Raw genomic sequence first — 27885 nt, 5'->3', positions numbered from 1 at the left:
AGAAATACAACTAGCATATTAAACATCTACTGTATGGCAAGTTTTATAGCATGGACTAGGTCCTAAGCAAGTAACAAACTATAATAATTCAGAAATTCAACTTTCTTTCTACATTTATTCTACATACAGATAACTTATTTTTCATAAAATGAAAAATGTTTTTATTTTTTTTCCTCACTCATTCACTTACAAGCCCTTCTCATTAAGAATTACTTCCAAATAACAAATTCTCCCAGGAAATACTTTATTTTTTGAAAGTATTTCACCCAACTTATCATTGCATAGCCAAAGAACATGATTAAAATAAATTAAGAATAACTTAATTGTTAAAATAAGCATGAATTTAACAATGAATTCGGTTCTACAGAAAAGGTGGGCTCAGACACCAGGTTCACCAACAAGTAATATGTTAATGGTTACAATTCTTCAAGTCCAGATTTCTTCACATATGAATAGTCAATTTTATAAGGGTGCCATGTGAGCAAATTCAACATTGACATTTACTTTTTGTCTTCGGAGATGAAGTGATACATATAATAGCCCATACTTAAGAAAAGCAAAGGATACCTATTTAACAAAGAAGATTAGTATTACAGTTTTGTAATTTAACTCAAGTACATGCCCTATTTGTAAACTTCGTTGTGAGAAGTTCACTGAATTCAGTTATATTTTGTAATTTCCTTGATGTATGTAACAGTGAACCTTTGAACCTACAGAGCAATGAAGAGACTGAAAGCTGAAGGGGTTCAGGAATATAAATGTTTGTCCTTCTCCCTACAACCTGTTTCACCGTATCTAGGGCTACCACTCAAAATCTGCTGCCTCTTTCATCTTTTTACCTTCCCTATCACTAATTAGCTTAGTGAATACCACTTGGTCCCTTCCTCATCTCCTTTTAAATTGTGTCACTCTCCCACCCATTTTTTTGACCATGTACCACAATGAAAGTTTTGCATGCAAATATAGGCGTAACAACAACAACAAAAACCTACAAAGAAATAACAGGTTGTTTTTTTTTCTTTCTGAGCAGATGCAATGTAATTGTTTATTAAAATTTTTTCTTTTCCTTAAATAGGTCATGCACTGTTATCAGAGTTCTTAACTCAAAACAGGACAACTATATTTAACTCTATAGAAACTAACAGTACTCTAGGAATACTACTATTCAGTAAACAATAAAGATAAAATTTCATTCCTTCCACTTTCACATCAACCAACAATCTATTTTCAAAGAATCAAGCGTAATAACTAATAAGCATCTGACAATATGCAAAAGGAAGGAGAGGAAGAATCAAGGAAAGACACCTCTAAATCAAAAACATGTTTGAATCCATTATTCTGTCCTCCAGCATAATGATCTATCTTAAAGGAAATAAAACCCCAAAATACAAAACTATACACAACTTCAAAATACACCATATAATGTACAACATACATGTCAAAATAAAAATTGAGCTTTTATGTTCAAAGTTTCTTTAAAATTTCTTTAAATTTAAATTTCTTTAAAATTGTTCTCAAGAATGTAGAGTAGTAGTTTCATTCTTAACACTTACAAACAATTCCTCTGTAAGTTTTTCCAATTCAATATTCAACTAAATTTGTTTTCAAACTCTGAATATACATGAGGGCCAGAATGTATGAAAAATAAGAGCAAAATACTGTAGGATTTTCCTCAGTGTAACATAAACATTTATAGGTCAGATTTAGAAATCAACACAGATTCAAAGAGTACTTTTTACTTTTATAAGCAACATAATTTCTATCACGCGAATTCTCTTTGAAGTATCAGTAAAATCTATGATTAGGTTTTAAAACACCCATTCCTAGATTGGCAGTACAACAGCACCCTTAACTGACCTCTATTCAACTGACCTGCTTTAGCCAAAACCTTTTTTCTGCCCATTAATTAAATATGTCATGGCACCTTGACTACTCTCAACTTATATGCTATTTTTAGCATATCTAACCACTTCTGATTCCACAGGTTCAGTTATGTTTAACAAATCATTTGGTTGTTCCCAAACTTGTTTATGCCAGTTTACCTGTTGTGGTCCTTACATAATTAATATTACATAAGTCTGGAATACAAGTGCAAAAAAAGGGTTGTTTCTATATGAACTAAGTTGAATGCAAACTAAGTAGAATGACTCAATAAAGGTAGGTCATTCTTTAAAAAGGTATTGAATTAGACAAAGGTGAGACATCTGTAAAATACCAAGGAAACCATAAAGTGAGAAGACCCTAAACTTTAGTTTTTTCAAAACTATCTTTAAGTTTTCATTCCACTTTAGAGAAATCAAAACTGGAAATTGCAAACCATGCATTATGGATATAATTTACAAGAACAACTCTCAATTCCACATTCAAAGAGATGGTGTTAACATTACATCAAAAAGCTGGCAAATAAATATAGATTTAAGTATTTTAAGTTAAAATTTGTAAATGTTAAGATACATTTTTTTTTTTTTAGTTTTCTGCTTTAATTTCTTCAATAACCTGCCATGTAACTGTCCTAATCTCATCAGATATGAAGTCTTCAAATACGTTTTTTTCTGAATCTCTTAAGGGCTTGCTCTAACAGCTAGAAAAATAGTATACGTCTTTATAAAATAACTTCGTGGAAAGAAGTATTAGACTCTATACTCCACAAAGGCAAAGATCTTTCTCTTTTATTCACAGATAGATCCCAATCATCTGCCACAAATCCTAGTATACAGCTAATGCTCAATAAATACTTGTTGAATGAAGAAGAGGAACTTACTGTGATGACAGCCTTGCTAAGACAGATGGATCCTCTGCAGCCATACTCTGTCTCGTCTTCAGATTTGTAGTAACTCAGAGTATTATTTTTTAAAACTACCCAACGATCCTGCCACCCATGAATGTAGTTTGTCCACTGGAGGTAAAGGTGGGGGGGTGGGGGGGGGGAAACAAAATATACAAGTCAGTATTTTAGAGATCCAAACTTCTGAAACAGCTATCAATCTAAATTTAAAATGTGAAAAGTTCTAGCCTAACTGTAAACAGTAAAAATTATAAAAAGTGAGTTGAGATTTTCTAGATTGTATGATTTTCAGTAATTTTTACAAAATTATAAATATTATATTTTCTTCTTCAACATTTGAGGAATAAAACATGCAGATTTCAGTTAAAAATTCTGGTTTTTTTTGTGTTTTCATCCTCCCCTCTTCACCAACTTCATGACACCTAAGATTGTTTTTGTCTCTACCATAATTAACACATTCAACAGAAAAGTTAAGTTTGATTATATAGCCTCTCATTCTCCTACACCAAGTACTGCAGGAAGACTTCAAATCAACAGAAGTATGAAGCTAATCATGTCCAAATATTACTTTTGTTTAAGTTGTTCCTATATGAATAGGTATGATATTTATAACTACATCCAAGCAAAAATACTAGATCATTAATCTTTAAGTCTATATCAACTTTATTTTTCGTCCACAGAACTCATTATACATATTAAAAATAATTCATTCATTTTCCAAGTTTCTCTGAAGATTTTTTTAAGTTCAAGAGTAATAATACAACTATAAAAAAAAAAAACCCTGGTTTTCAAAAACATACTTGAATTACCAGTTTCTAGTGCCTATAAATGGTTTCCATGTTGCTAAAGTCTTGCTGCACACTGCAGATTACAATCAATAAACTTGCAAAGGCAGAAATGCAACCTCTATGGGAATTCTTGATTTTGCCTATTTTTATGCTCTGGAGGTTTTATGTATGTATAGACAATTCCAAAAACTATCTAATTCCAACACTATCTGCCAAAAACTAATTCAAAATGGATTGTCAAAAATATACCACATTGGCTCAGGCTCTATACCCATTGAGAAATCTTTACTTTTCTATTCCCTACTCAGCATGTTTGAGACAGTTCAGCTCTTAAATCTTCTAAGGCCCATCATTACGACCCCTCGCTGAGAGCTCATCCATGCCAGCAATTTAACACATTCTTTCCTGCGAGCTCCCCAATCACCATTTCCTTATTTCTAACTCCATGTGATTTACCACCACTCAGACACTGACTTGAAACAATGATGGTTACATACAAAACTGAATTATCTCCTCCTGTAAGGTGCATTTTCCTCCCTATGTTTCTATTTCCTTTGCTATAGTGGGATTTCTGCAGTCATTCAGATTCAAACCTGGCTGAGTGTTCCTGTATTGTATGGAGAGAGTAGTGCATATAAAATCAGATAGACCCTACTGGTTATATAACGAGTTTTGACAAGTTATTTAACTTCTCCGAGCTTTACTTTATTTGCTTGTTATTTGAATGGCTGAAAAAACCATGAATACCCCTACTATATTCATAAGAGATACTGTTTTTGTCAATCTTTATAGCCTGTCATCAACTCCTAGTCATCTTTCCTTCATATTAAACCCTAAATTTGGCTCTTCTCTATTTTCAATTAGTCCAATCAAATTATCAGGTTACCAGATCCTGAGAAGGCTTAACAACCTTACCTCTAGTATCTTCTGCATTTTCTTTCAAAACTTATATAATCGTATTTAATTATTAAGCACACTGGCTTACTTATCTTACATATTAATCTCACTGAACCTCTAGCTCCAAAACTTACATGGACAACTCCCATTGCCTATAATACAAATTGTTTAGAGTGGCATACCTTAATCTGACCTCATTTCCAATTACTGCCCCTCAGAGGGCTGGTAACTATGTGATTGTGGTCAAGTTACTTATCCTCTGTTTCTTTGTCAAACTCTACCTCTTAAAGTTGTCAAGATGAAACAATAATAGACTTACAACATTGCCAGGAACACAGTATTTTCTTAGTTGGAGCCAGAGTTATGCAGAACTAATGAAGCTTAACCTTCAGTGTAGTTCACTAGAACAGACCTCTTGCACAGTGACAGAATGGGTCCCAGCAATTGTATCTCCATTTTTAAAGTGTTTTTCTTATAGAGGACCCAATAAATTACACAAGCTTCAAGACCCTTTACTTAGTAAATGTTAGCTTCTCCGAGAAGGCAGATTTTTGCTTCTCATAACATTCCCTCACTCTTCCCGATCTAACAGAGATAAGGCAACACGCTACACACAGAAGCAGAATCAAAGGTTTCTTTCCCAATAACCCAGCATGCAAATTTCAAGAGGAAAACACATTTAGAATAAGAGTCAGAACAAGTTACAAATAAAATACTATGGGAACTCAAGGGAAGGAGATCTGAAATGGCTGGCAAAAGAAGAAAAGGCTTCATGGTAAGAATAGAGTTTGAGATAAACTCTAACGATGGGGACTCCTGGGTGCCAAAGTTGGTTAAGCAGCTGCCTATGGCTCAAGTCACAATCCCAGGGTCCTGGGATAGAGCCCTGACACTGTGCTCCTGGCTCAGCAGGAGATCTGCTTCTCCTTCTCCCTCTGCCCCTCCCCCTGCTTGTGGTCTAGTGCTCTCTCTCAAACATTATCTTTTAATTTTAAAACCCTCTAAAGAGGGATAGAATTTCAAACAGTAAGGTATGTGGAGAAATAGAAGATAAGGTAAACCTTGAAGGATGGAGAGAATTCCAAAGAAGCTTGACAGCATTTATTTTATCCAGGCTGTTTCTCTCAAGTCCCAGTAAGGAAGGCATGAATCTTTTCCCATCAATATCCATCCTGATATTTGTTATAACCACCTAGAATTATTGTCTATCCAGTATTTGTGGAACCTAAAGTAGCTCAGCTGGTTAGCTGCCTTCGGCTCAGGTCCTGATTCCCCAGCCCTGGGACTGAGCCCAGCATGAGACTCCTTGCTCAGGTGGGAGGAGTCTGCTTCTCTCTCTCTCTCTCTAACCTGGCCCCGTGTTCATTCTCTCTCTCCCTCTCTCTCAAATAAATAAAATCTTAAAAAAAAAAAAAAAGTGATTCCATAGAAAATATGCGTCATAGGTATTTCCATGTATTTTAAATTACCACACAGAAAAATAAAAAACTTGGACTGGTGTATTTCTAATATAAGTTTATGCCCTCCGCCCATTCCAAATTCATTCCATTTGGGAGGGGAAGAAACAAAACGCATTAGTATTGAGACTTGTCTACATTACCCAATTAAAGGGAAAAAAAAAAAGTTGCTGAGTTCTAACTCTTGCATAAATTACCAGGTGAATACAAACAGATCAAAATATATATGTACTTTAAATTTTAAAACATGTTCTCAATATAAAATATTCTTTTAAAAAACATTTTGTTTATTCATTTAGCAGAGAGAGAGAGAGAGAGAGAACGAACTCACACAAGCAAAGGGAGCAGTGGCAGACACCCAACTGAACAGGGGACCTGACTCGGGGCCTGACTCAGGACTGGACCCCAAGACACTGGGATCACAACCTGGACCAAATGCAGATGCTTAACTGACTGAGCCACCCAGGCATCCTCAATATAAAATATTCTTGATTAAAAAGCTTCCAGAAATCATTTTATATAATCATACATTGTTAAATTTCAGGGAAATTTCCATCATAGCCATTAACAAAAATGCCAAAAACTATATTCCTGTTGATTCTACATATGCAGCAATATCAAAGTTATTTACCTACCATAGAAGTGATCAAAAGTATGTTTCTCAACATTTAAATATCAAGGAGATAGTTTTTCATTTTTTGTCATACTGTACCTACTATACTGCTATGCAAACAGTGAATACTCAGAGCATTGGGGACTCTTTCCACCAGTCACCCCTCAACCCCCCCAAAATAGTAATACCAAATAGATCGAAAGTTCAGCCTGTTCTGTAGAACACTTACCACCACCAGAATACTAGTTTGGAAGTCAGCTTTCATTTAATGAGATAAGTGATGAATCTACCAGAATTCAGAAGCAAAGAACAAACCTGAAATTCGACCTTACAATGTATACCTACTATACAATGTGTTAAGTACAGATAACTAAATTACAACCTACATTCAATCTAAAGAAACCCTAGGGAGCTTCACTTTACTGAAAGCCTTTCACTGCAATTCCAATAATGACAATATCAAGACACATCAAGATTTTTCTGCCACGTAAATAAAAGTTAACACTTGCAAGTCTTAATCCTGACATTCATGTCTTACCTAACGCCTTTTTCACCACTTTCTAAAGATAACAGAAAAACCTAGAATGAAACAATTCCACAATAAATGTCCAAATGCTTAGCGAAAGTATGTGTAATGGAAGCAGGGTAGTTTCTTAATAGTCAGTGGCTGCACATGATCTTGTATCTTATGACCAGCTTTGCTGAGGGATTGGCATTTCTAAAACTTTAACAGGAAGAGAGAAGGAAGTAAAAAAGGCAATGTGGGTCTTCTCATAGCAAAAACTTTAAATGAAGAAACAAGCCCCAAATCATGTACTATCAAAAGAAAAAAATCATCCATCTTCTCTCCTAAAAAGGGCCTCATCTACTTAGTTACCTACAACTATGTGCTTTGCTAAAATTTTGAAAAAGGGTTTTAAAATTTTCAGGAAAGATGTGTTTTCCCTATTCTGGCCCTTTGCAAGATTTTTAAAAATTTTTTATTAATAGTTCTCTTCTTCCTGGACTAAAGGTCGGCTTCTATCCTGACATGTCCCAAGTTACTATGTATATTTCTCGTACCTATCACGTGCCGATTCAATAGCTCTTTTCTGAACTGGGGAAAAGGATGAGGGAAAAAGTACAAAAGTCCTCCTCGCTGAGACCTCTCACTACATCTAACTTGGCATAGTTTACCACCTCAGATTTCCGCACCATGCCAGTTGCTCCGGCTACTGTCTATATCACCGGATCCACAGAATCTTCCAAACCTGCTCCGCATCTCCGGACTAACCTCGTTTGAGAGTTCCAATCTGCACTGCTCCCATACCCAGTCGTTCGCACACTGCTGTTGCCCAACCCGGATTCCTACACCCGGGACAGATGTCGCTGAGTCCCAAGTCACGGTGCGCATCCCACTCCCAAACTGAATCCGGGGTTGGGACACGTTTTCTCCAGTCTTCGGCCGCCACCGCCGCCGAGCCCCAGGGCAAGCGAACAGGACAGTCCCCTACTCCCCCCCCCACCCCCACCCTGGCACTCCTGCGGCAGTACTCAGCCCCGCACCCCGGCACATTCCGCAGCCCCCGCCCCGGGACAGTCAGTGACTCCCCGTCCAACCCCACCCCATTCCCTCAGCGGCTCGCCTCGCGGCAGGTGGAGTCTGAGCAGGGGGCCTTCGGACCCGCGGGTTGCTCACCTTGCTGAGGACTCCGCAGCGCTCCACAGGCGGCCCGGACTCCGTCTCCGGGTCCTCCTCGGAGCCCGACGAGTTCCAGCTCTGGTTATCCGACATGGAGGCGCGACAGCCGATCAGGAGACCGGCCCCCGCTCCCTGAGCTGCGCCGGAGGAAGCGCCCAGCACCCGGGGTGAAGGGCCGGGGGATGGCGAAGGGAAGACTGCCCGCTCCGGCTTAGGGGGGAGCTGGAGGAGGGACGAAGTCTGGCCGCTGCGCCGCCGCCGCCGCGCCTGACACCGAGCGGACCGGGGAAGGAGGACAAGCGGCGAAGGAAGCCTGCCCTTCCAGCCGTCAGCCGCCACTGTTGCCGTGACCCCTGCGCTGCGCCCGGCGCCACCACCCGAACTCAGCCCCTTCGATGCCAACCTCAAACAGAAAAGGAAAAGGAAAGAAGGGAAGAGAAAATCCAGCTGCAGAAACCCGGGTCCACTCACACCTCCGCTACAGCCGCCATCTTCCTGCCTGGCCCACTATTTACCCTCCCCTCCCCTTTCCCCTCCCCTTCGTCCTCCCATTCTCCCCCTGCTCCCCGCCCCGTCCCCCTCCCAACGTCTGACGAAGCACGCCGAGGGCTGGAGGTCCCCTCCCGCACCCTACCTCCGGTTCTCCCGGATGACGCAGAGTGGAATGGTGGGAGGAGCAGAGAAAGGAGGAGGGATGGAGTCCCCGTTCTGTTGCATTCTGGGAAGGTCGCTGCTCCGTTAGTCGCGCAGCCTCCTGGGAGTTGTAGTCGGTATCCTGAGGCAACCGGTGAGTGTTCCGTGCCGGGAAGGCTGTCGCCTTAAGGACGGGTCAGGTGGTGGGTGGGCTTCGTTTGATAGTTGTGTGATCCGTCCCCTCGGCCACCCTTCTATCTCTGCCTAGCGTGTTTATGACGAACCTGCGGAGCTTGCGGGCCCGGACGTGAGATAACTCTGCTGAGGATGCCGGGCCTGCCTTCCAGGGCTGTTTCCTGAAAGCCCGGGAGCATCTTGCCGCTTTCCAGGGTGGGAATGTACGGGCGCTTCTACCTCAACCGCGGGCTAGTGGTTTGCACACTCTCTAGTGAAAATGGGGTTTCTGTCCGCCAAATCCCCTCTGCAAATGTTGAAGGTCTTTTTATCTCGCTCTTTAGAAGTTAAACTTCAAACTTGAGCTTTCCCGCGTTTGGAGGAAGAATTCTCAGTCCCTTCTCACCAGAGCAAGCACTTCCTATTGTTGGATTTAGTGTTCATTTTGTTGATGGTGCTTCTGAAGATATCAGAGAATAAATAACGTTTGAAGAATTTTTAAAGTAAAATGAGAATGTGAAATGGTAGACTGGAGTTTATTCTAAGTTGTAGGTGAGTACCTTCCCGAAAGCCCCGTTAACCATCTCTACAGACCTGTGTCTCTGAGAAATAGGAAAGGTTGTGGAGTAGAAACTTCATTGCGTAAGAAAAACCAAAATGCAATAGTCTTACTGAATAATAAGAGATTAGGCAATAGGAGGCTGTCTTTAAGACTAGAATTGAATTAGGGGCGTCTGGGTGGCTCAGAGAGTTAAAGCCTCTGCCTTGGCTCAGGTCATGATCCCGGGGTCCTGGGATCGAGCCTCACGTCGGGCTCTCTGCTCAGCAGGGAACCTGCTTTCCTCTCGGTCTCTCTGCCTGCCTCTCTGCCTACTTGTGATCTCTGTCAAATAAATAAATAAAATCTTTAAAAAAAAAAAGTAGAATTGGTAGAAAGAACGACCAATAGAAGAGCTAATGGGTCTTTGTCTATTTTTGCATAAATTATTGGGATAATTTTTATTGTGAGATCTTTAATTTGTAGCTTCAGTTCTTTCTCCTCTTGTTTGCTACTTTTACATCTTGTCAATTTCCTAATAATTGCCAACAACAAAATTCATTATTAAAGGTTAGAAAGGGTATCTGTGTACTGTAGTACCTGGAGAATAGGAGTGAATTTTCAGTATAAGGGAAAAGGCACATGGCCAGAAATAACTCTGGTAGCCATGGAGGTCAATTTAACTGGGATTTTCAGGAAAAAAACAGAATGACGGGGAATGTCTCTGAGAAGTACCTATGATATCTTTTCGTTCCCTTAAATTGATGCTTATGCATGCTGAATTTGTTGTAAATAGGTTACAGATCATTTTTCCATTGTGAAATCAAGTAGTAATTCATAATAGAAAGCCATTCAGATGAATAAAACTTGAGATAATGCTTTTGAAAATACTTTGACAACATGTTAACACATAATCCCAAGGTTGTCATTCAAAAGAGAAACCAGAAGAAATCCACTTAAGCATATTTTCCTCTTTATTGAATTACTAAATTATATCTTTAGAATTTTGAATAGTGTAACAATTTTTACTTTCCCTTTGGTTATCTAATATAATTAGATGTAATATTTGATTCTTTTGAGCTCTAGGTTTTAAAAGGACATTAGTCTTAAGGAAATGATTGTGAATTGTTGAGAAATCCACTTCATAATGTGACTTAGAATCATGGGAGCATTGTATATGTTTATATTAAAATTGAACTTTCCGTTGTCTTTTGCGCATTTCTAAGTTGTGTGTGGTTGCGACCACCAGCACTTACATCTCTGAGGTTCCCCCTTAGTAGGAAATTGCTTTACTGTAGCAGTCTGTTTCTAGCTATAGGGTTGAGGGAGAAGGCATTCTGAGAAAAAAATCATTTAACATACATGAAGATCCCATGATAAATGTTGAAATGAATATATTAGACTGTATATATTATTTTGCTCCCTAGAATGTGAGTCCCATGGAGGCAAGAATTTAAATTTTTTTCATCCATTTTTTCCATAACTTTTCTCTATCCTTAGTCCCTAGAATAGTGCACAGCACATAGAAGGCATTCAATATAATTGGTATTCTATTTCTATCTTTCAATTAATAATTTAATGAACATATAATTTGCAAGATACTCTGCTGATGACTGGGTGATTTTAAGATAGTAAAAAGTTAAAAGGGGACCGCAGGGAGCTCTGCCTTGCAGGAGATTATAACAGAAAACAAGGTAAGCAAAGTACAAGTGTTACTTTAATAGCTGAGCTAGTGTTTGAAAGAAGGTAACCTGTATTCCTACCACTTGACAGTGACAAACCCTGTTCTCTAACCCTCTTATCTAATCCTCCTCCTGAATCTTTGTAGGCCACTTGCCCCAGGTCTTTTCAGTTAAAAACAACGGCTACTTAGAATTCTAAAGAAGAAAGGATTGTCCTTGTTTGCCCATCTTTCCACCGAGTTATATAAACTATTCAAAATAATATAACTTAGTAGATTTTTATGACTTGCTCCTGTGTTTATGACATTCATCGTGTTCCTAAAAAATGTAAAAGCTTCTCTTAAAGCCTCTCTGCCTTTTCCAATTTAACCAGAACTACGTGTCCCTTTAAATGCTTTGTTTCCCCTGTTTTGAATACTAACTGATGATACTAGCTTCTCTTCAATGTTCCTGTGAGACCCGTTCAAGAATTGCCACTATGGTGATTCATGTGAGTTCAGAGTGAGCAAGCAGATAGTCCCTGGGTGTGAATCTTAGCTGGCTTCATCCTTAATAATCACATGAATTTGGATGTATATTTAATAAATACTAACTTAGGGGCGCCTGGGTGGCTCAGTGGGTTAAAGCCTCTGCCTTCGGCTCAGGTCATGATCTCAGGGTCCTGGGATCGAGCCCCGCGTGGGGCTCTCTGCTCGGCGGGGACCCTGCTTCCCCCTCTCTCTCTGCCTGCCTTTCTGCCTACTTGTGATCTCTCTCCCTCTGTCAAATAAATAAATAAAATCTTTAAAAATAAATAAATAAATAAATACTAACTTAATAAATAACATTATTAGTTAACCAGTTGCTTTTGATTATCTATATCCCAAATGTCATACTGTTAAATGCATTTGTAAATGAATATTTGCGTAAGTATATCAAAATGGATATTCATTTGTATGGTGGTGAATGCATCTATGTTCATGTCTAAACATGTAAACACTAGTTTCAGAAATGTAAAGAACTACAAGAAACTCGTATGTTTTCATCTTTTGTGATGTTATAAGGAATTATTGAAAATACCCTTACAAGTGTATTCACAAAACTGGATATAATGTGTAAAGTGGATACAGGAATATCCAGTATTCCTCGATACCTCGATTGCTCCCCTTGGTATCTTAATCTTTTGTGTTGGTGCAAAAAAAAAAAAAAGATTGTATTTTACCTATCCATGATCAATATTTGGCATGCTTATCTTCCAAATAAATGGTTTTCAGTTAAACTTAGATCTTTACAGGTATATTCATATCTAGTGTAAGCAACCCAAGTGTACTAGTCTATGAATGAACTTTAAAGGATTGTCAACTTTCTAAAAGAAAAAGGTAAGTGATTCAGCCAGCAAAATCAAGTGTATTTAAGAATAGCAGAGGAATTGCAATTTGGGACAAGCAAACCATGGTGAACCAAGGGCAAATCCAGAGAATAGGGGAGAGCTTCAATTTATGGAGGAAAGGTGGAAGTCTGGAGGGGTTATTTTGAACAAAAGTTCATTGGAAGAAAATGAGAGTTGGAAGTGGTGGTGGCCTCTCATTGGCTGCAGGAAAGGGCAGCTTGCTATTAGCACCGAAAGGCCATCTTCCATCTTCCTTCCAGACTGTGCAAGTTATGATGAGTGGTCAGTTTTTGAGAGCCCTCTCTTCATGGTTTCCCAACTCCAATTTTACTTGAGGTTTCCTTAACATATTTTCACATTTCCCCCCTTTGGTAAAGATCTTTCGTTAAAAGCAGTGCCGATCACGAGTTGGGTCATCTGTTCCTTATTAGAATAATTTTTGTCCCTCTGTGCCAGGAAGGGCCTTTCTAGGTGTCATGTCCCACATTGGAGGGAAGTGCACAGATTGGAAACTGTTAAGGCCACATTTGAGTAAGGAGAGGGTAGGATGGAGAACTCTTCAGGCATTTCCCATCTAAAGTCTGTATCTTACTGAAATTTTAAATGTTGGAGATCCCCTTTAGAGTACACCAAAGTTTCTACAAAGGTTTGATAGAGCAACAGGTACAAAACCTAAAAATAATACTAAGTAAGTTGAGAAGAGTAATGACCCCCGTTTGTGTATTCTAAATCAGCCCAAACCTGAAGACAACCAGCTAACAAGATCAAAGGACCATAGACAGGTGGAATTTTTTGTAGTCAATATGCTTGTTCTCTGGGGTTTTCTACTTCTCCAGAGGAATTTATCTATATGCAACAGGTGGTGTTTGCTATTGCATAAACATCCTGTTCAGCAAGTAGGTAATCGAGGGCTATGTGATTATCCAAAACAACTTTAATGAGACAAGTGATCATTGTTGACCTACTATTGCCTTAGTGCTGGAATCAGCAAGTTTTCCCAATCCCAGAGAGAGATTCCTAATCATTCATTCCCTGGCATGAACACCCACCAATGGGATAAGTGCCCCTATGATGGAGGCAAATCCGAGTAATGTATAACTTCTGGGAGTTCCCATTTAAGGCAGCAATGAAGGTTTGATGCAGAAGACCAATGGGAGGAAGAGTAAAAGGCTTCAGATTTATTGTGGATGTCCATGGGCTAAGTATTGGCTTCCAGTCTGACAGCTGTGTAAACATTGGGCAATGAATGGGCCACTTGCCACAGGCAGATAAAACCAGGTTGTGCACGTAAGACTCCTGCGAGAGTTTGATTAATAGTGCTGTTAGTTGGGATTATTCAATTGGCCCTGTGAACCAAGTGTCAGTGGTTTTTGGGGAATAATTAGGGAGAAACTATCCTGTTCTGTGGACTTTATTCTTGAAGGGTATACAGAGAGGGCTTGTTTTATTACAAGGGAACTGACCTAAAGTGGTAAACAGGAAACAGTATAGGTAGAATAAATGTGGTTAGTTGCTCTGAGAGTTATGATAGGGGAGAGCTCAAACCATAGTACAGGAAAAGCTGGTTGTAGAAGTTTGACTCTGTAAGAAATATCTGGAGGGATGTGGGTATGGTTAGTGGTCATGGAGATGAAGGAAAATTTTGCTATGGGGAAGACTAAAGGGTTGCAACTCCTGTAGACAGATCCAACAATCAGAAAGTTTTCCCCTCTTTTCAAGAGATTGGGAAATTCTAATGAGGGCATTGTCTCTCCAGGATAGACAAGGAGAAAATGAGGTGAGACAACGTGGAAAGAAGAGAATAAACAGGCCTGATCCTGTCATCTTGGGGAGGCTGTCTGCTTCAGTGTCCTATGCTTCATTTCCTGGAAATCTTCAATTTAAGGTCAGCTGTTGATATGCAGGTCCAGTCAGGGTGTGGAGCTTTCTTTAGATGGGACACATGAATCTGGAAGTCAGCTCTTGGAGTTTAGTGGCCCAAGGATGGCCCATAACACTTGATAAGGACCGTTCCAGTGAGGTTGAAGAGAACTTTTTGGAGATGTCTTTTCCAAGAAATGAAATCCGCAGGTTGCAGAGCATGGTGTTGCAGGACTTCATCTCCCAGGAGTGTGCTGTGGAAAGATTGCCCTACTAGAGCATGATTATTTTTGAGGAATGTAATTCAGTCTTTACAATACTGAAATATATCTTCTTTTATTAGGTGTAGGTCTCTATATCTCTAGAGCACTCAGTAATTATTTCAAAGGGTGAGAGTTTACGAGTTCTGAAGGGGTGGATCTGAGATTTAGGACCATCAGTGACTTTTGGCCGAGGGAGTTGGACGGTTTCCACAAATTTTGCCAGTTGAACTTTGATGATGCTTTTGGTTGGTTTGACTAGTTCTAAACACTGAGGATGGTAACAATGAAAATGCTGTAGAAGTGGCCAAACTGCTCAGACTTGCTGTAATATTTGACCAGCAAAATGGGTTCCCCAGTCACTGTGGAGCTCAGGAGGGGGTCTTCCCATAGGGATGATTTTTTTCCAATAGGATTTTAGCTATTGAAGAAGGAGTAGCTTATCTATGTGGAAAGGATTCAAACTAGAGGGAAAACATACAAATCATTAACGAAACATATTTGTATTCATGAGATAGACGTATCTGGAAAGAGACCATTTAGAAGACCTCAAATAGTCCGTTGGGCAATTTAAAGTGCGCAGGAGCAGTGTGAACAGGTTTCTTGAATTGTTTTTTGGTGAGGCCCGCTTGCTATTACTGGACAAAGGGGAAACCTTCTTCCAGCTGGACTATGCAACCTTTCACAAGTGGTATATGCATGATAGTCCTCCCTTCATGGCTTCCTTAACACATTTTCAGAGGATCTATCAGATTTTTTGAGTAACAGAACAAATTTTGCACTTGGTGGAAAAAAAAAAAGATCAAAACTGGTCACAAAATCTGGTTGAATAAAAACCTTGTAGTTAATCTGACCAGATTATGTGCATTCTTTACATATGATTGGTCCCCACAGCCAGACAGCTATGAAATTCCTGTCTCCTTCCTACATATGCTTTACTGGTTTCTTTCTCCTCATCTCTCCCTTTCCCCTGCGTTACTATTGTTTATATGTATTGTATATAACTATCGCCTGTTAATATTTTCCCTCTTGTATTCCTTGTCTACCATAGCAGTCATTGGCAGCAGTGATGGGACAAACAGAGGAAGGAGTAGGTGAGAAATAGTGAGAAGCGGGGAGAAAAATAATCTGTAATGGAACCTCCCATTCTGTTTTAATTGACTCATAGGAATAGAGAAGGGAAGCTTATGTTATTGCTATTCTTAATTCTTACTTCAATCCTGTTTCCTGCCTCAGTATCCCAAGAGCCCCCTAATCCTTTCACATTTTTTCAGGCCTTGTGATTGCTCTTTTCTTCCTGGTCTCAAATCTAGGCTTGATGTCTTCTTCCTACATCTTAATGTCATATTTTTGTTTTCCTCCAAGGGGAATAATTATGATTCTAAATGATGAGTAGGCATTAAGTTAGGTTATTCCTGTTATGGAGATGGATATTTAAGTAGGCACTGCCAATAATTGCTTTCCTTGCTTTCTTTTTTCTTCCTTCTGTTTTATAACCACCCACACTCCATTTGGATCAAAACACTTTTATTAACATCAATTATTATTTTATTATGTTCATACTGCTAGGTCTTATTCTGTTACTCTAATTCCTAAGGTAACTTTGCATATATCTCTTGGATTCCCTTGTGTATTGATTTTTAACGTTTTTAACTCAAGGACAACTGTATGGGGTGTGGGGGGGAACTCATTGATACCTTAATGAACTGCATGTTGCTACTTAGGAAAATGTCACATCCCATAGAAAGTTCTAACATTTGGCAGTAAGACAGTGATTTTTAGAAACAGAATTTATAGAGCTACCACCCCCCCTTTTTTTTTTAATCTTGTTTCCTGTTGTATAGAGGAGGGCCTAGCCAGGCATGTTCCAAGCACAAATATTCTTTCTTACTATTGAATAAAATTGAAATTGTATTCCATTATCTTTTATTTATATCTGTTTGTTGTTGTGGGATGAAAACTTGTCAGGAGTGGTTAGTATTTCATAGATTTCACTATAACAGTAAAAAATCCTTTAGTCTAAAAAGTACACAGTACACATCTATAATAGATGAACAGTGCTATTAATACCCACTCTCTGCATGTACACTTTCTTTCTGTTTTTAACCCTCAAGCTTTTGAGTCTCTAAATTTTAACCTCTTTAACTTACATTGAGAAATTCGTTTTTTAATATGTTGAAATCCTACTGTATAAGCAGTGTGGTATTTTTAAATATTGGTAGGATCCTCATAATGGTTATTTTGTAAATGTATTTTGCTTCCTGTTTTTCTCCCCAGCCCTTTCATTGTTCACTTTTACTGTAATTTCAGATCCTCTTCTCCTTAGTCAAGTAAGCTGAGAAATACTGTTACAGAACTATACATGTTGTTATGGTGATACAGTTTATGAATATACACTTTATCTTCATCCTCATTTAAGGTATTTATTAAGACTTCCTATGTGATTGTCCTGTAGGGTGCTATAAAAATAGGAGATCTGTACCACATATTTCATAGATTCATTGCTATCTAGCATTGTACTGTCTAGGAATACAGGTAATAATTAAGTGTGTAATGATATTGATATGTTTTTAACGCTGCCAGTATTATTAAAGAACAAGTAAAGATTTAAATTGCCTGTCACATAGTAAGTGTTCAGTAAATATCTAAGGAGGAATAGAGTAAGTTTATGTGGTTGGTGATTAAAGAGAAGCTGTAGGGGCGCCCGGGTGGCTTAGTGGGTTAAAGCCTCTGTCTTTGGCTCGGGTCATGATCCCAGGGTCCTGGGATTGAGCCCCACATCGGGCTTTCTGCTCAGTAGGGAGCCTGCTTCCTCCTCTCTCTCTCTCTCTCTCTCTCTGCCTGTCTCTCTGCCTACTCCTGATCTCTATTTGTCAAATAAATAAATATTTTAAAATAAATAAATAAATAAATAAATAAAGAGAAGCTGTAGAAACTGCAATTAACAAGGCTCAGGAGAAAAAATTACTAACAGGTTAAAACCAATGAGAGACTAAAGAACCAAATTCCAGCATGGCTTTTTGTAAGGAGTAAGTATCATTTGTTAAGAACCTACTCAATATTAGACATTGCTTTAGGTTTATTATGTTTGGTGTTCACTCGTCACAAAGATCCTGCAAAATAGACATCCTTATTTACATATAAAGAAATTAGTGCTCAGAGAAGTTAACTGAGTTGCCCAAAGTTCTAGCTAATTAATAGTCTAGTTAGGACTTTGAAACTCAGAGACTTATAATATGTACTTTCAATATATATAAAATTGATTTTAGACTCAAAAAACAAAAACAAAGACAACTATTATTCTGAAATGATTAAACCTTTGAGAATCTGTTAGAGCCTGATTACATTCTGGGTATGTTGCATAGATTCTCTTTAGTTTGAAGTTTTTCTTTTGAAGAAAATTCATCCACATACATTTTTAAGCTGCAGTAGTATATTATAGAGACAGTTTACAGGGCTTATCTGTGATAACTAAAGGGATGTGCTAGCAAGTCTATGTTTTAATTATCTATAGATAATTTAAGTGATTTATTTTGCAATTATTCTTTTATCTAATGTTGATAAAGGAATTATGTATTGATTTAACTCTTAGTATAAGAGTATTTCTCAGGAAAAAATAGTCATTTGTATCTATCATTTTATTTTTTATATTTTTGAGTAATATTATGAATAATCTTGAGAAGTAACAAACAAGAGATGGTAAACAACAACTTCATTAGGGATTGCAATAAAAATTGAATCTTAGTAAACAAATTTTTATTCTATATTTTTCTAAAGTGAGTAATGAATATCCTTTGAAAGCAAGTAGCTTTTCATCAATTTTTATGCATGATCCTGGATCTTTCCATCTTATAAATAAAGATTCCAGGTATAATATGCATCTTTAATAGATTCTAGCTTATCATTATGTTTGGTTCTTTATCTTGTGCTTGTAACATCAAAATGCAGTAACATTGAAAACTTTGACATCTCATAATCTTGTTAAAGAGAAGACATCTATTTTCTTTCCTCCATAATTATAAAATATTTTCATTCTTGTATTTTAAACACCACTTAGAAATACAAGTCCAATAAGGTTTTCATTTCTACATCATCTATTTCCTTCCTTTCCCCTTTATATACACATCTGCCTTAGACATTTGCTTACCTACAAGGCGTATTAAGTAACTTTTAGTGCATAAATATCATAAAGGATGAACTGTCATATGTCCTGTTAACAAAATGGGATGTCCCAAGTTCTTGTTGCAAAATACTCTGTGTTGAATTCCTTCCTATTGAATGACTAACTGGATGGGAATGCCATATTTGCTTTTCTTATAAATTCATTGTTTACTCGTTGATTCTTAAATTTGAGAAGATATCTATTTGAGTCATCTGAAAATTCATACTCTGAGATTTTTTTTTTAAATATTTATTTATTTATTTGACAGACATCACAAGTAGGCAGAGAGGCAGGCAGAGAGAGAAAGGAGGAAGCAGGCTCCCCACTGAGCAGAGAGCCCGATGTGGGGCTCGATCCCAGGACCCTGAAATCACGACCCAAGCCGAAGGCAGAGGCTTTAACCCACTGAGCCACCCAGGCGCCCCTGAGATTTTGTTTTTAAGATCAACTTCACCATCATTATAGTCAAGAGTGCGATTAGTTTCTTTACATTCATCTTCCTATTTGTCTAATAATTATGAAACTCTTCTGTCAGTTTTCTTATCTTTGCCAGTATGGGCAGAAAGTGAAAAATTCAGAACTTTCAACTATGTTTAGCTTTCATTAAAAGCTTTCATCATTGAAAGCTACCAAAACCCAACCCCTTGCAAAAATAGTGTATAATAGTGTATATTATCTATATTTTTCTTATACTTTTCCTTCAAAGATGAAATACTGTGGGCAACACAATTAGAAAACTGAAGGATGATATAATAATTTATTTTACTGCCAGGTCATCTTTCTGATGATTCCATTATTTTACTTTCTTATGATTTTATCTTTTAGCATAAATGATTAATAATTCCTAGGATAATGAAATAGCAAAATATTCAAGGTATAGGAAAGTAAGTTCCCTAAGATACCTTAATGTATCTTTCATTTATAAAGGGATTGCTATAATGTATCTTCAATCTGTAAGAATTGAATCCATATAGAAATTGCAAGATAGAGTGAATTTTATTCTGTTAAAAATTTAATATTTTGTTCATTGGAAGGTTTCTAAGAAAAAATAAGGTATGAAATATCTGTGCTTACAATAAAGTTGCTCGAAGAAGAAACTAAAACTAAAACTGAGTCTAATAGATTCTTTTAAACCAAAGGTTAATTAACTATGTTCCTTATTCTTTTTTTTATAACCAGCCACAAACTAGTTTGTATTTCCTTCTCCTATCTCAGGTAAAAGGGTTAGCCATTTTAATTCCAAAATAATAATAATTTGACCAAATAAAGCATTAATCTTAAAGACTCCAAAGTACTTGATTAAAGATCAAAGTACGTGTACTACTAGTTAATTTATCTTTATACAATCCAGTGAAATTTTTGCATTAAAAAATAGATGTATATTCAGCTTGGAAAAAAAATAGATGTATAAAAAATCTTTTATAAAGTATTTAATATTTGCCCATTGAGAATAGTTAATGATAAAATATTGACAGAAGTTTTAGTTTTTTACATAGGAAAAGCATGGCAACCATGGGATCCCACCGTAGCAAGCATTTCATAGTAGAACCACACTGTATAAATCATGATCTGAGAGAATTATCAAAAACCAAAGTGAAGTCAAAGGGATTGGTGCCCTACATGTAGAAATATTTTCTTTTGCCCTCAAGCAGACATGTGAAAAATCTATGAAAAAATGCTAATAAATTCCAGAGATGAAGGTCTTTTCTAAAAAAAACTTGGCTTCTTTCTAGTGATTATTGTTAGTTTTTTGTGGGGTGAAACCCAAACTATTTTGTGATTAATATATGATACTACAGACGGAAGTTAAACAGGTGCATAATTTAAACAGATTTTGTTATCTACATTCTTGACAAAAGGGTCAGGATATTTTTAAGGCTCAGGAAGTGTTTTTTTTCTTCCTCCCTGGGGGTAATTTTGGGGGAAAATGTAAATGTATGCAATATGAGATGGGAGAGGTTGAGAAAAACACTGTTGCTGTATGTCAAGGACAGAGAAAACTTTCATATCTTTAAAAGGACAGATGAAGAGGAAGCAGAAGTAAGGGAAGGTGTTCATGGAAAATACAGGAACCTGGAGTAGCTCTTTCTTTTGGGGAGGGGAGAATTGTGCCTGGGTACATCATAGCCAAACTGAGGAAAACCAAAAATGAAGGGAAAAACTTGAAAACAGAAAGAAATGAATGAACTATCATGATCTTAACAAATTATGGAGGCTAGAAAACAGTGGAGCAACATCTTTAAACTACTGAAAGAAAAAAAAAAGCCTGTCAAATTTATATCTGATGAAACTATCTTTCAAATAATAAAAAAAATAATAAACCAGCTTGCATCTTCATTATATATTTAGCATACTGATTAAGAATGTGGGCTCTGGAGCCAGAATCTTCTATTTTAATTTCAGCTTGGACACCTCTGGTGATCCTCAGTGAATAACATAAATTCTCTAAGATTCAATTTCTTTATGTATTTTACCAATATATACTTTAGTGAGATAATATCTAAATTAGTGAGTAATCATGAGAGAATGCTTTTTAAACACTTAGTACCTGCTTAATGTAAGGTAAGTTGTTTGAAAATGTTATCTTTTTTTTATATGTATTTTTAACAATGTGGTCAACCTTTATGGAATTTCATGCTTTTTATTTGCATCTTCCTCACCCCCCCTTTAGAGAGGTTGGATATATATTGAAAAAGGAAGAAACCACTGACAGTATTGTAAACAAGAAATCACTCCTGCTGCTACTTTGACTTGTAGAGAGACCAGATTTAGGAAGTTTCCATTTTCAGCGAAGATTCATTCTTTCTCTCTTTCTTTCTTTCTTTCAAGATTTTGTTTATTTAAAAGATTTTATTTATTTATTTATTTGACAGAGAGAGGAAAAGCACAATTAAGGGGAGCGGCAGGCAGAGAGAGAGGGAGAAACAGGCTCCTTGCTGAGCAGGAAGCCCATTGTGGGGCTCGATCACAGGACCCCAGGATCATGACCTGAGCTGAAGGCAGCCACTTAACCGACTGAGCCACTTAGGCTCCTCAGAAAATTCTTTTTTTTTTTTTTTTGAATAACGTTTTCCCTTTATTTTATGTTGGCTTTAGGCAGAAATTGATTTTTATTGGTATTATTACATAAGACAGTCCCTGGTAGAAGTGAACTCTTTGTTTTAGATGCCATGATTATTGAATATATTACCCTTTGGATCACTAGAAAGGTCTGCAGTTGGTTCTCAAATACATTTTAGTACAGTCTGAACGGACATCATATTTTAACAATTTTATTTTCGTTTCCTCGTCATTATTTCATATTCTTCATTTAGAGACTTCTTAGGCTTTTAGAGAATTTTCAAAATCATGATATCATCTAAAAATAAGGTTAGGCCTTAAATTTTGTTTTATATTACAGTAATAAATGATTTTATCTATTATTTATACCACCTTCACATTCCATGAAATCTACAAAAAAAAAAAACCCACTGTTCCTTCTTTTTTTATAAGATTTCAGTAATTTTTTATTTTACCTTCTTTGTATTTATCATGTAATGGCTAAGCATGAGGATTTTGAAGCTAGGCCTAAAATACAGTCTCAAATTCACCAATTATTAATTTATCTAAGGTACATGTAAGTCTTCACACCATTGTTTCCTCATCTCTTAGGAAAATTAAATAGAATTATACACGTAAAACACTGTAAGATCCAAATGTTACTTTTTATAGTTACTGCATTTAAAAAGACTTCACTGAGGTATTACCATTAATTTTATTATTTTCTGTATGTTAATTTACCCATCATTCTTTCATTCAATATTTATTTATTTAAGTAACAAGCTCAGTGGCCTAGCACTATACCAGGTATTGCCCTCTTGAAATTTATATTTTAGCTTTATTAAGTACTACAAAAAAAACTTGCCTTTTTTTTTCTTGTACACACTCTAGCAGAAAAATGTATTTGGCATAAAAGTTATTCAGTTGATTAGTTTACTAGTATATTTAAAATTTTCACCTTTGTTCAAACAACAATATTACTAATCTTTAGGATACAACTGTTTTATAGCAGTGTTTCTCAAACTTTGGTCTGTGTATAGTGCTGATCCATAAAGAGATAATTACAGAATTTGAAAGTAAGCTATAAATTTATTATCTAACAGTTTTAGTAGATCAAGGATCCCAGCATGGCTTAACTGGGTGTCTCTGGATCATGAGGTTGCAGTCAAGCTGTTATCTAGGGCTGCAGTTTCATCTGAAGACTGGACTGGAAGAGGATCTGCTTCCAAACTCACTCACATGGACCTTCTGTCAGGCTGCCTCACATAGCAGCTGGTTTCCCCAGAGTGAGTAGTCCAAGTTGAGAATGAGAACATCTAAGATGGAAGTCACCCCCTTCTTTTATAACCCATTTTCTTGTGTGACATCCCATCATCCTGCTTCTGCTTCTTCTATTTGTAAGAAGTGTTTCATTTAACTACATATTATGGTATTCATTTGTTGTAACTTTTTCTTCATTTTCTTACCATCTATGAAGTATTTTTAAAGCTAATTATTTTAGTAGTATTAAGAAATGCATATTTCATTTGTATGGGACACGTTGGTGGTTCAGTTCGTTAAGCATCTGCCTTCAGCTCAGGTCATGATCTCGGGGTCCTGGGATTGAGCCCTGCATTGAGCTCCAGCTCTGAGTTAGGCTCCCTGTTTAGTGGGGAGCCTGCTTCTCCCTCTGCCTCTGCCGCTCCTCCGGCTTGTGTTGTCTTGCTTACTCAGTCTCTCTTCCAAATAAATAATTTTTTTTTTTTAAAGAAATGCATAGGGGCGACTGGGTGGCTCAGCGGGTTAAGCCTCTGCCTTTGACTCAGGTCATGATCTCAGGGTCCTGGGATCGAGCCCCGTATTGGGCTCTCTGCTCAGCGGAAAGCCTGCTTCCCCTCTCTCTCTGCCTGTCTCTCTGCCTACTTGTGATCTTTCTCTGTCAAATAAATAAAATCTTTAAAAAAAAATAAATGCATATTTCATTTGTGGGTTAAATTATGTTTCTTAGTATATTTGGCAATGAATAATTCTTTTTTTTAAGATTTTATTTATTTGAGAGAGAAAGACAGAGATAGTGACAGAGAGTACAAATGGGGAGGAGAGGGAGAAGCAGACTCCCCGCTGAGCAGGGAGCCCCAAATGCATTAGGTAAGTGGTTTTGGCAAAAATATTAACTTAAGAGGTCTTGAAAATATGCTAGAGCCATTATGGTTTAAAATTCTGAAACTGGAGAAATTCAAGCTCTTACCTTTGATAATGAATATTTTAATCTTTTAAAAATTGTAATCATATAGTGAGGAGCCAGATTTTAAAGCCCAAAACTAGGTTGCTATTATTCTTAGCTTCAGGTCTTTGAGTAAAGGAGGTAACAAGCTGTATGGTTGTAATCTCTGCTGAAATAAATGGATTTCAGCATCTACTTTGACTCCTCACCCTTTGAGGTCTGGTTGGGAAGAGAAAAATATTTCCAACAATTCCTAGATTAGAAATTTTTTTAAAAAATTTCTGGAAGGAAACTACGGCATGGAATTAATTTTCCTTATTTATTTATTTATTTATTTATTAAGATTTTATTTATTTATTTGACAGTGAAAGACACAGCAAGAGAGGGAACACAAGCAGGAGGAGTGGGAGAGGGAGAAGCAGGCTTCCTGCTGAGCAGGGAGCCTGATCTGGGGCTTGATCCCAGGATCCTGGGACCACCACCTGGGCCAAAGGCAGACATTTAATGACTGAGCCACCCAGGTGCCCCCATTTTCCTTTTTTTAAATAAAATTATGGTGTCCTCCAGAGGTAGAGATTTATCTTGCTTACCTGTGAGATTATATACATAACACAAGTACATTTTTAGATTAAGGGATTAAATTAAGGGATTAAAATTATCTGTTAATATAAACATTTAGCATATATTTACATTTTAAAAATATACATGTTCTAAAGTAGAGTTCTAGAGATTATTTTGGGAATATTCTGGATATAATTTAAACTCTTACTCTGACAGGTACCTGGGTGGCTTAGTTGGTTTAGCATCTGACTCTTGGTTTCAGCTCAGACTATGATCTCAGGATTCTGGGTTGGAGTCCTGCCTTGGGCTCCACACTCTGCTTGAGAATTCTCTCCATCTACCCCTCTTCTTGCCTATGTGCACACTCTCTCTCTCAAATGAATAAATAAATCTTCAAAAATAAATTTTAAAAATAAACTCCTATGGTAGACTAATTAGAGCTATAGGAAACCTAAGAAATCAGCAGTACTGGATCATGAAATAATATCATGAAAAATATCAAGAAAACACTAGAACAGTGTAGCAGAGGGATAATTGAAAGCATCATTTCCAGGTTAAGAAAATAAAATATCATGTACAACTTTGTTATTAAATATTATGCTTCCAATAATGTAGGATGTAGTATAGTGATAAATATTATAATAGCTCAATTTCCTGTTAGTAGTATAACCCCACCTATTATCCTGGCTTCATACGTAATTTTATATTAAAAGTAATACTAGAGATTGTAGAACTTAAAAAAAAAAATCAGTACCAAAAAAGGTACTACAGGAGGACCCTTCTCTCCTTTTCTAAAAACATGTTTTCAACTGTCCCTTTAAATTTATGTATTTTACTGTATACCTCAACTAAAACATTAGTCTGTACAGTATCAGTCTGTGTAAGTGAATATTTTTGCTGACTTGATCTAATACCCAAAGAAAGAACCTCTCAGTATACTTCCTTCATGTTAATGAATCAACATTCTCAGAAATAGTTGACTTCTATAAGATATAAAGTTAATTTTTCACAATTGTTAAAGGTCCTGAGTGCCCTTATTTCTGAGTGTAAACAAAGTCACCATTGTTAAAGGTTCTGGAAGACTTTACCAAATATGCGACTCATCATCAAAATATAAACTTAACACACTGAGCTTTGGAGAATTTACCATTGAATCGACACGTTAATTAATGTGTTTTGTATCAGGATATTTTTCATTCTATACTAAAGAAGGAGATAACTTCAATTATTTATTATATAAAAGTGAATTTTATATGTCGCTAGGATTAGATAGAGTGTAGGCTTTTTAAGAGCCTTCTATCCCATTCTTCTTCATTGGAATAAATTAAATGAATAGAAAGCTCAGGAAGGAAAAAGGCAATCAAAGAGAATGTATGCCTAGTTCTCTCAAAGACTTTATATCCTTGGTGAAAACTTGTGTTTTCTTTTAGGATACATCCCCGTGGTTTGGGATCTGTAGTTACATTATTTCTATTATTTCTCTCAGTGATACATATACATTTAAAATCTTTCAAATAATTCATTCTGAAATAATTTTGAATTTTTTTGTACATCTTATTTTGCAAAGATATTAAAAACTAAAGCCAGAAATACAGAGTTGCATCCATGCCCTCATTCCCATCATATAAAAATTGTGTGCATGTAGTTTGAGTACATGTGTTCACATAGGTGTGTGTAAAATAATTGAAGAGGAACATAGAAAATAATCATAAAATTTTGGAATTGTGATTTTTGTTTTCTTGAAAATTTAAAAATATTTTTATAATAAAAAATGAAATAAAAATTTTTTTGAAATAAAAAAATTTCAAAAAAATTTATTTTGAAATAAAAAAATAAAAAATTTTATCATAAAAAATTTTATAATAAAAATTTTTTCATCAGGCATTAACTGGGAAATTAAAACTAGGGTAATATTCTTAATTCATAGTATTTAAATGTAGATAGTAAAAACATTTAATCACAGCCTGAAGTTTTATTTAATCTGCTTAATCTGTTCAAACAAACAGGTTAAATATTTGAACATTTAGAGGATCAAAAATAATATTTGTTCTTAAGAAATATACAGGTTTTTCTGGAAGGATTTTTGGGTTTGGTTATTTATAGTGTGTTAGAAATAGGAAGCAAGCTCCACCTAGGACCTCACTGTAATTTAGTTTTTTTAGTTTAGTTTTCCTTGTCCTCTTTCCCCCCACCTTTCCTCTCCACCTTCTCTCCTTTATCTCTCTTACTATCCTTAGTGTGTTTTGCATAGTTTCTGGTAGATTAATTCCGGGTGATTTTGGTCAATGTGCTAATCACTTGTGATATTGTTTACATAGTTTCGTGAGCTTTTTATAGGTAGGAGAAATCCTAGCACTCTAAAACTTCTTCCTCAGAACTCCTGCTGAAAAAAAACTAATTTTCCATCCTTACTACCATCAAAAACAAAGGTTGGCCTTATATTTTTTTAAGTGGTAACTTGAATAGTTACTGTTAGAATGAGACTGGGTAGAATTTGAATATTTTCAGAGAAAATGTGCTTTTAAACCAATATACTAAACCACAAGAACCCAAGTTCTTTCCTTTGCGTTGTATAACCATTTGTGCTTCTGAGTTGAAGTGAAACAGACTGTTTTTGTAGTATCAAGCTATAAAAATGTTTTATTTTCATTTTCATAATCATAGGACAAATAGATTTTTGGGAGCAAAACAAAATTCATCCATATGATCCATGAACTTTGGCTTTTTCTTGAGGGTGCTTATAGCGATTTTTTTCCTTCCAAATTTCTGTATCTTGAAGAGAGAGAAGTAAGGAAAGTCAGACTAGTGATTTTCACAGCTCTGGAAATTTGGCTTAACTTTAATAATTAACTATTGATTGAGAGTTCATTATACCCCAGATGCCACTAGGCACTTACATTATTACTTCCCTCACAAAGCCATTTAAAGTAATATTAAATCTCACTTCCCTGAAAAATACTTTGTGATAACCTTTTGTGCATCTTTTGTTAATATTATGTGATCATCTCTGCTGGGAGATAGCTCTCCATTTCAGTTTATGGATTTCTAAAGAAATTCAGTCAGAACTAATGGGAAGAACAGAGATAACCAGGACTAATGAGAGATTCTAGAAATTTAGAAATAACCGAAACACTAACCAATAAAAACAAAAGCAGGCTCACCACGGGGACATAAATGATAGTA

The 27885-nt window shown here is 36.5% G+C and overlaps 2 protein-coding genes across 4 annotated transcripts in view; one reads left to right on the top strand and one right to left on the bottom strand.

Annotated features, from left to right (window-relative positions):
* Positions 1-8749, bottom strand: part of CERT1 (ceramide transporter 1) — a 110050-nt gene extending 101301 nt beyond the window's left edge. For all 3 annotated transcript variants that reach the window (XR_013966820.1, XM_080803579.1, XM_080803580.1), the window contains exons 1-2: positions 8219-8749; positions 2762-2896 (exon numbers count right to left, since the gene is read on the bottom strand). Coding sequence is in view for 2 of the 3 variants with exons in the window: in XM_080803579.1 (XP_080659705.1) it covers positions 2762-2896; positions 8219-8314 (231 nt within the window). In the remaining variant the exon portion in view is untranslated. The remainder of the gene's footprint in view (positions 1-2761; positions 2897-8218) is intronic.
* POLK (DNA polymerase kappa) overlaps positions 8181-27885 on the top strand; it is a 67284-nt gene continuing 47579 nt past the window's right edge. The window contains exons 1-2 of the mRNA XM_080803578.1: positions 8181-9008; positions 9373-9580. The gene's annotated coding sequence lies outside the window, so the exon portion shown is untranslated. The remainder of the gene's footprint in view (positions 9009-9372; positions 9581-27885) is intronic.

Source organism: Martes martes, assembly GCF_963455335.1.
Source record: "Martes martes genome assembly, chromosome: 5".
In the NCBI taxonomy this organism is placed as follows: Eukaryota; Metazoa; Chordata; class Mammalia; order Carnivora; family Mustelidae; genus Martes; species Martes martes.
Note: the sequence above shows the minus strand (reverse complement) of the source record. Positions and strands in the feature narration are given on the sequence as shown.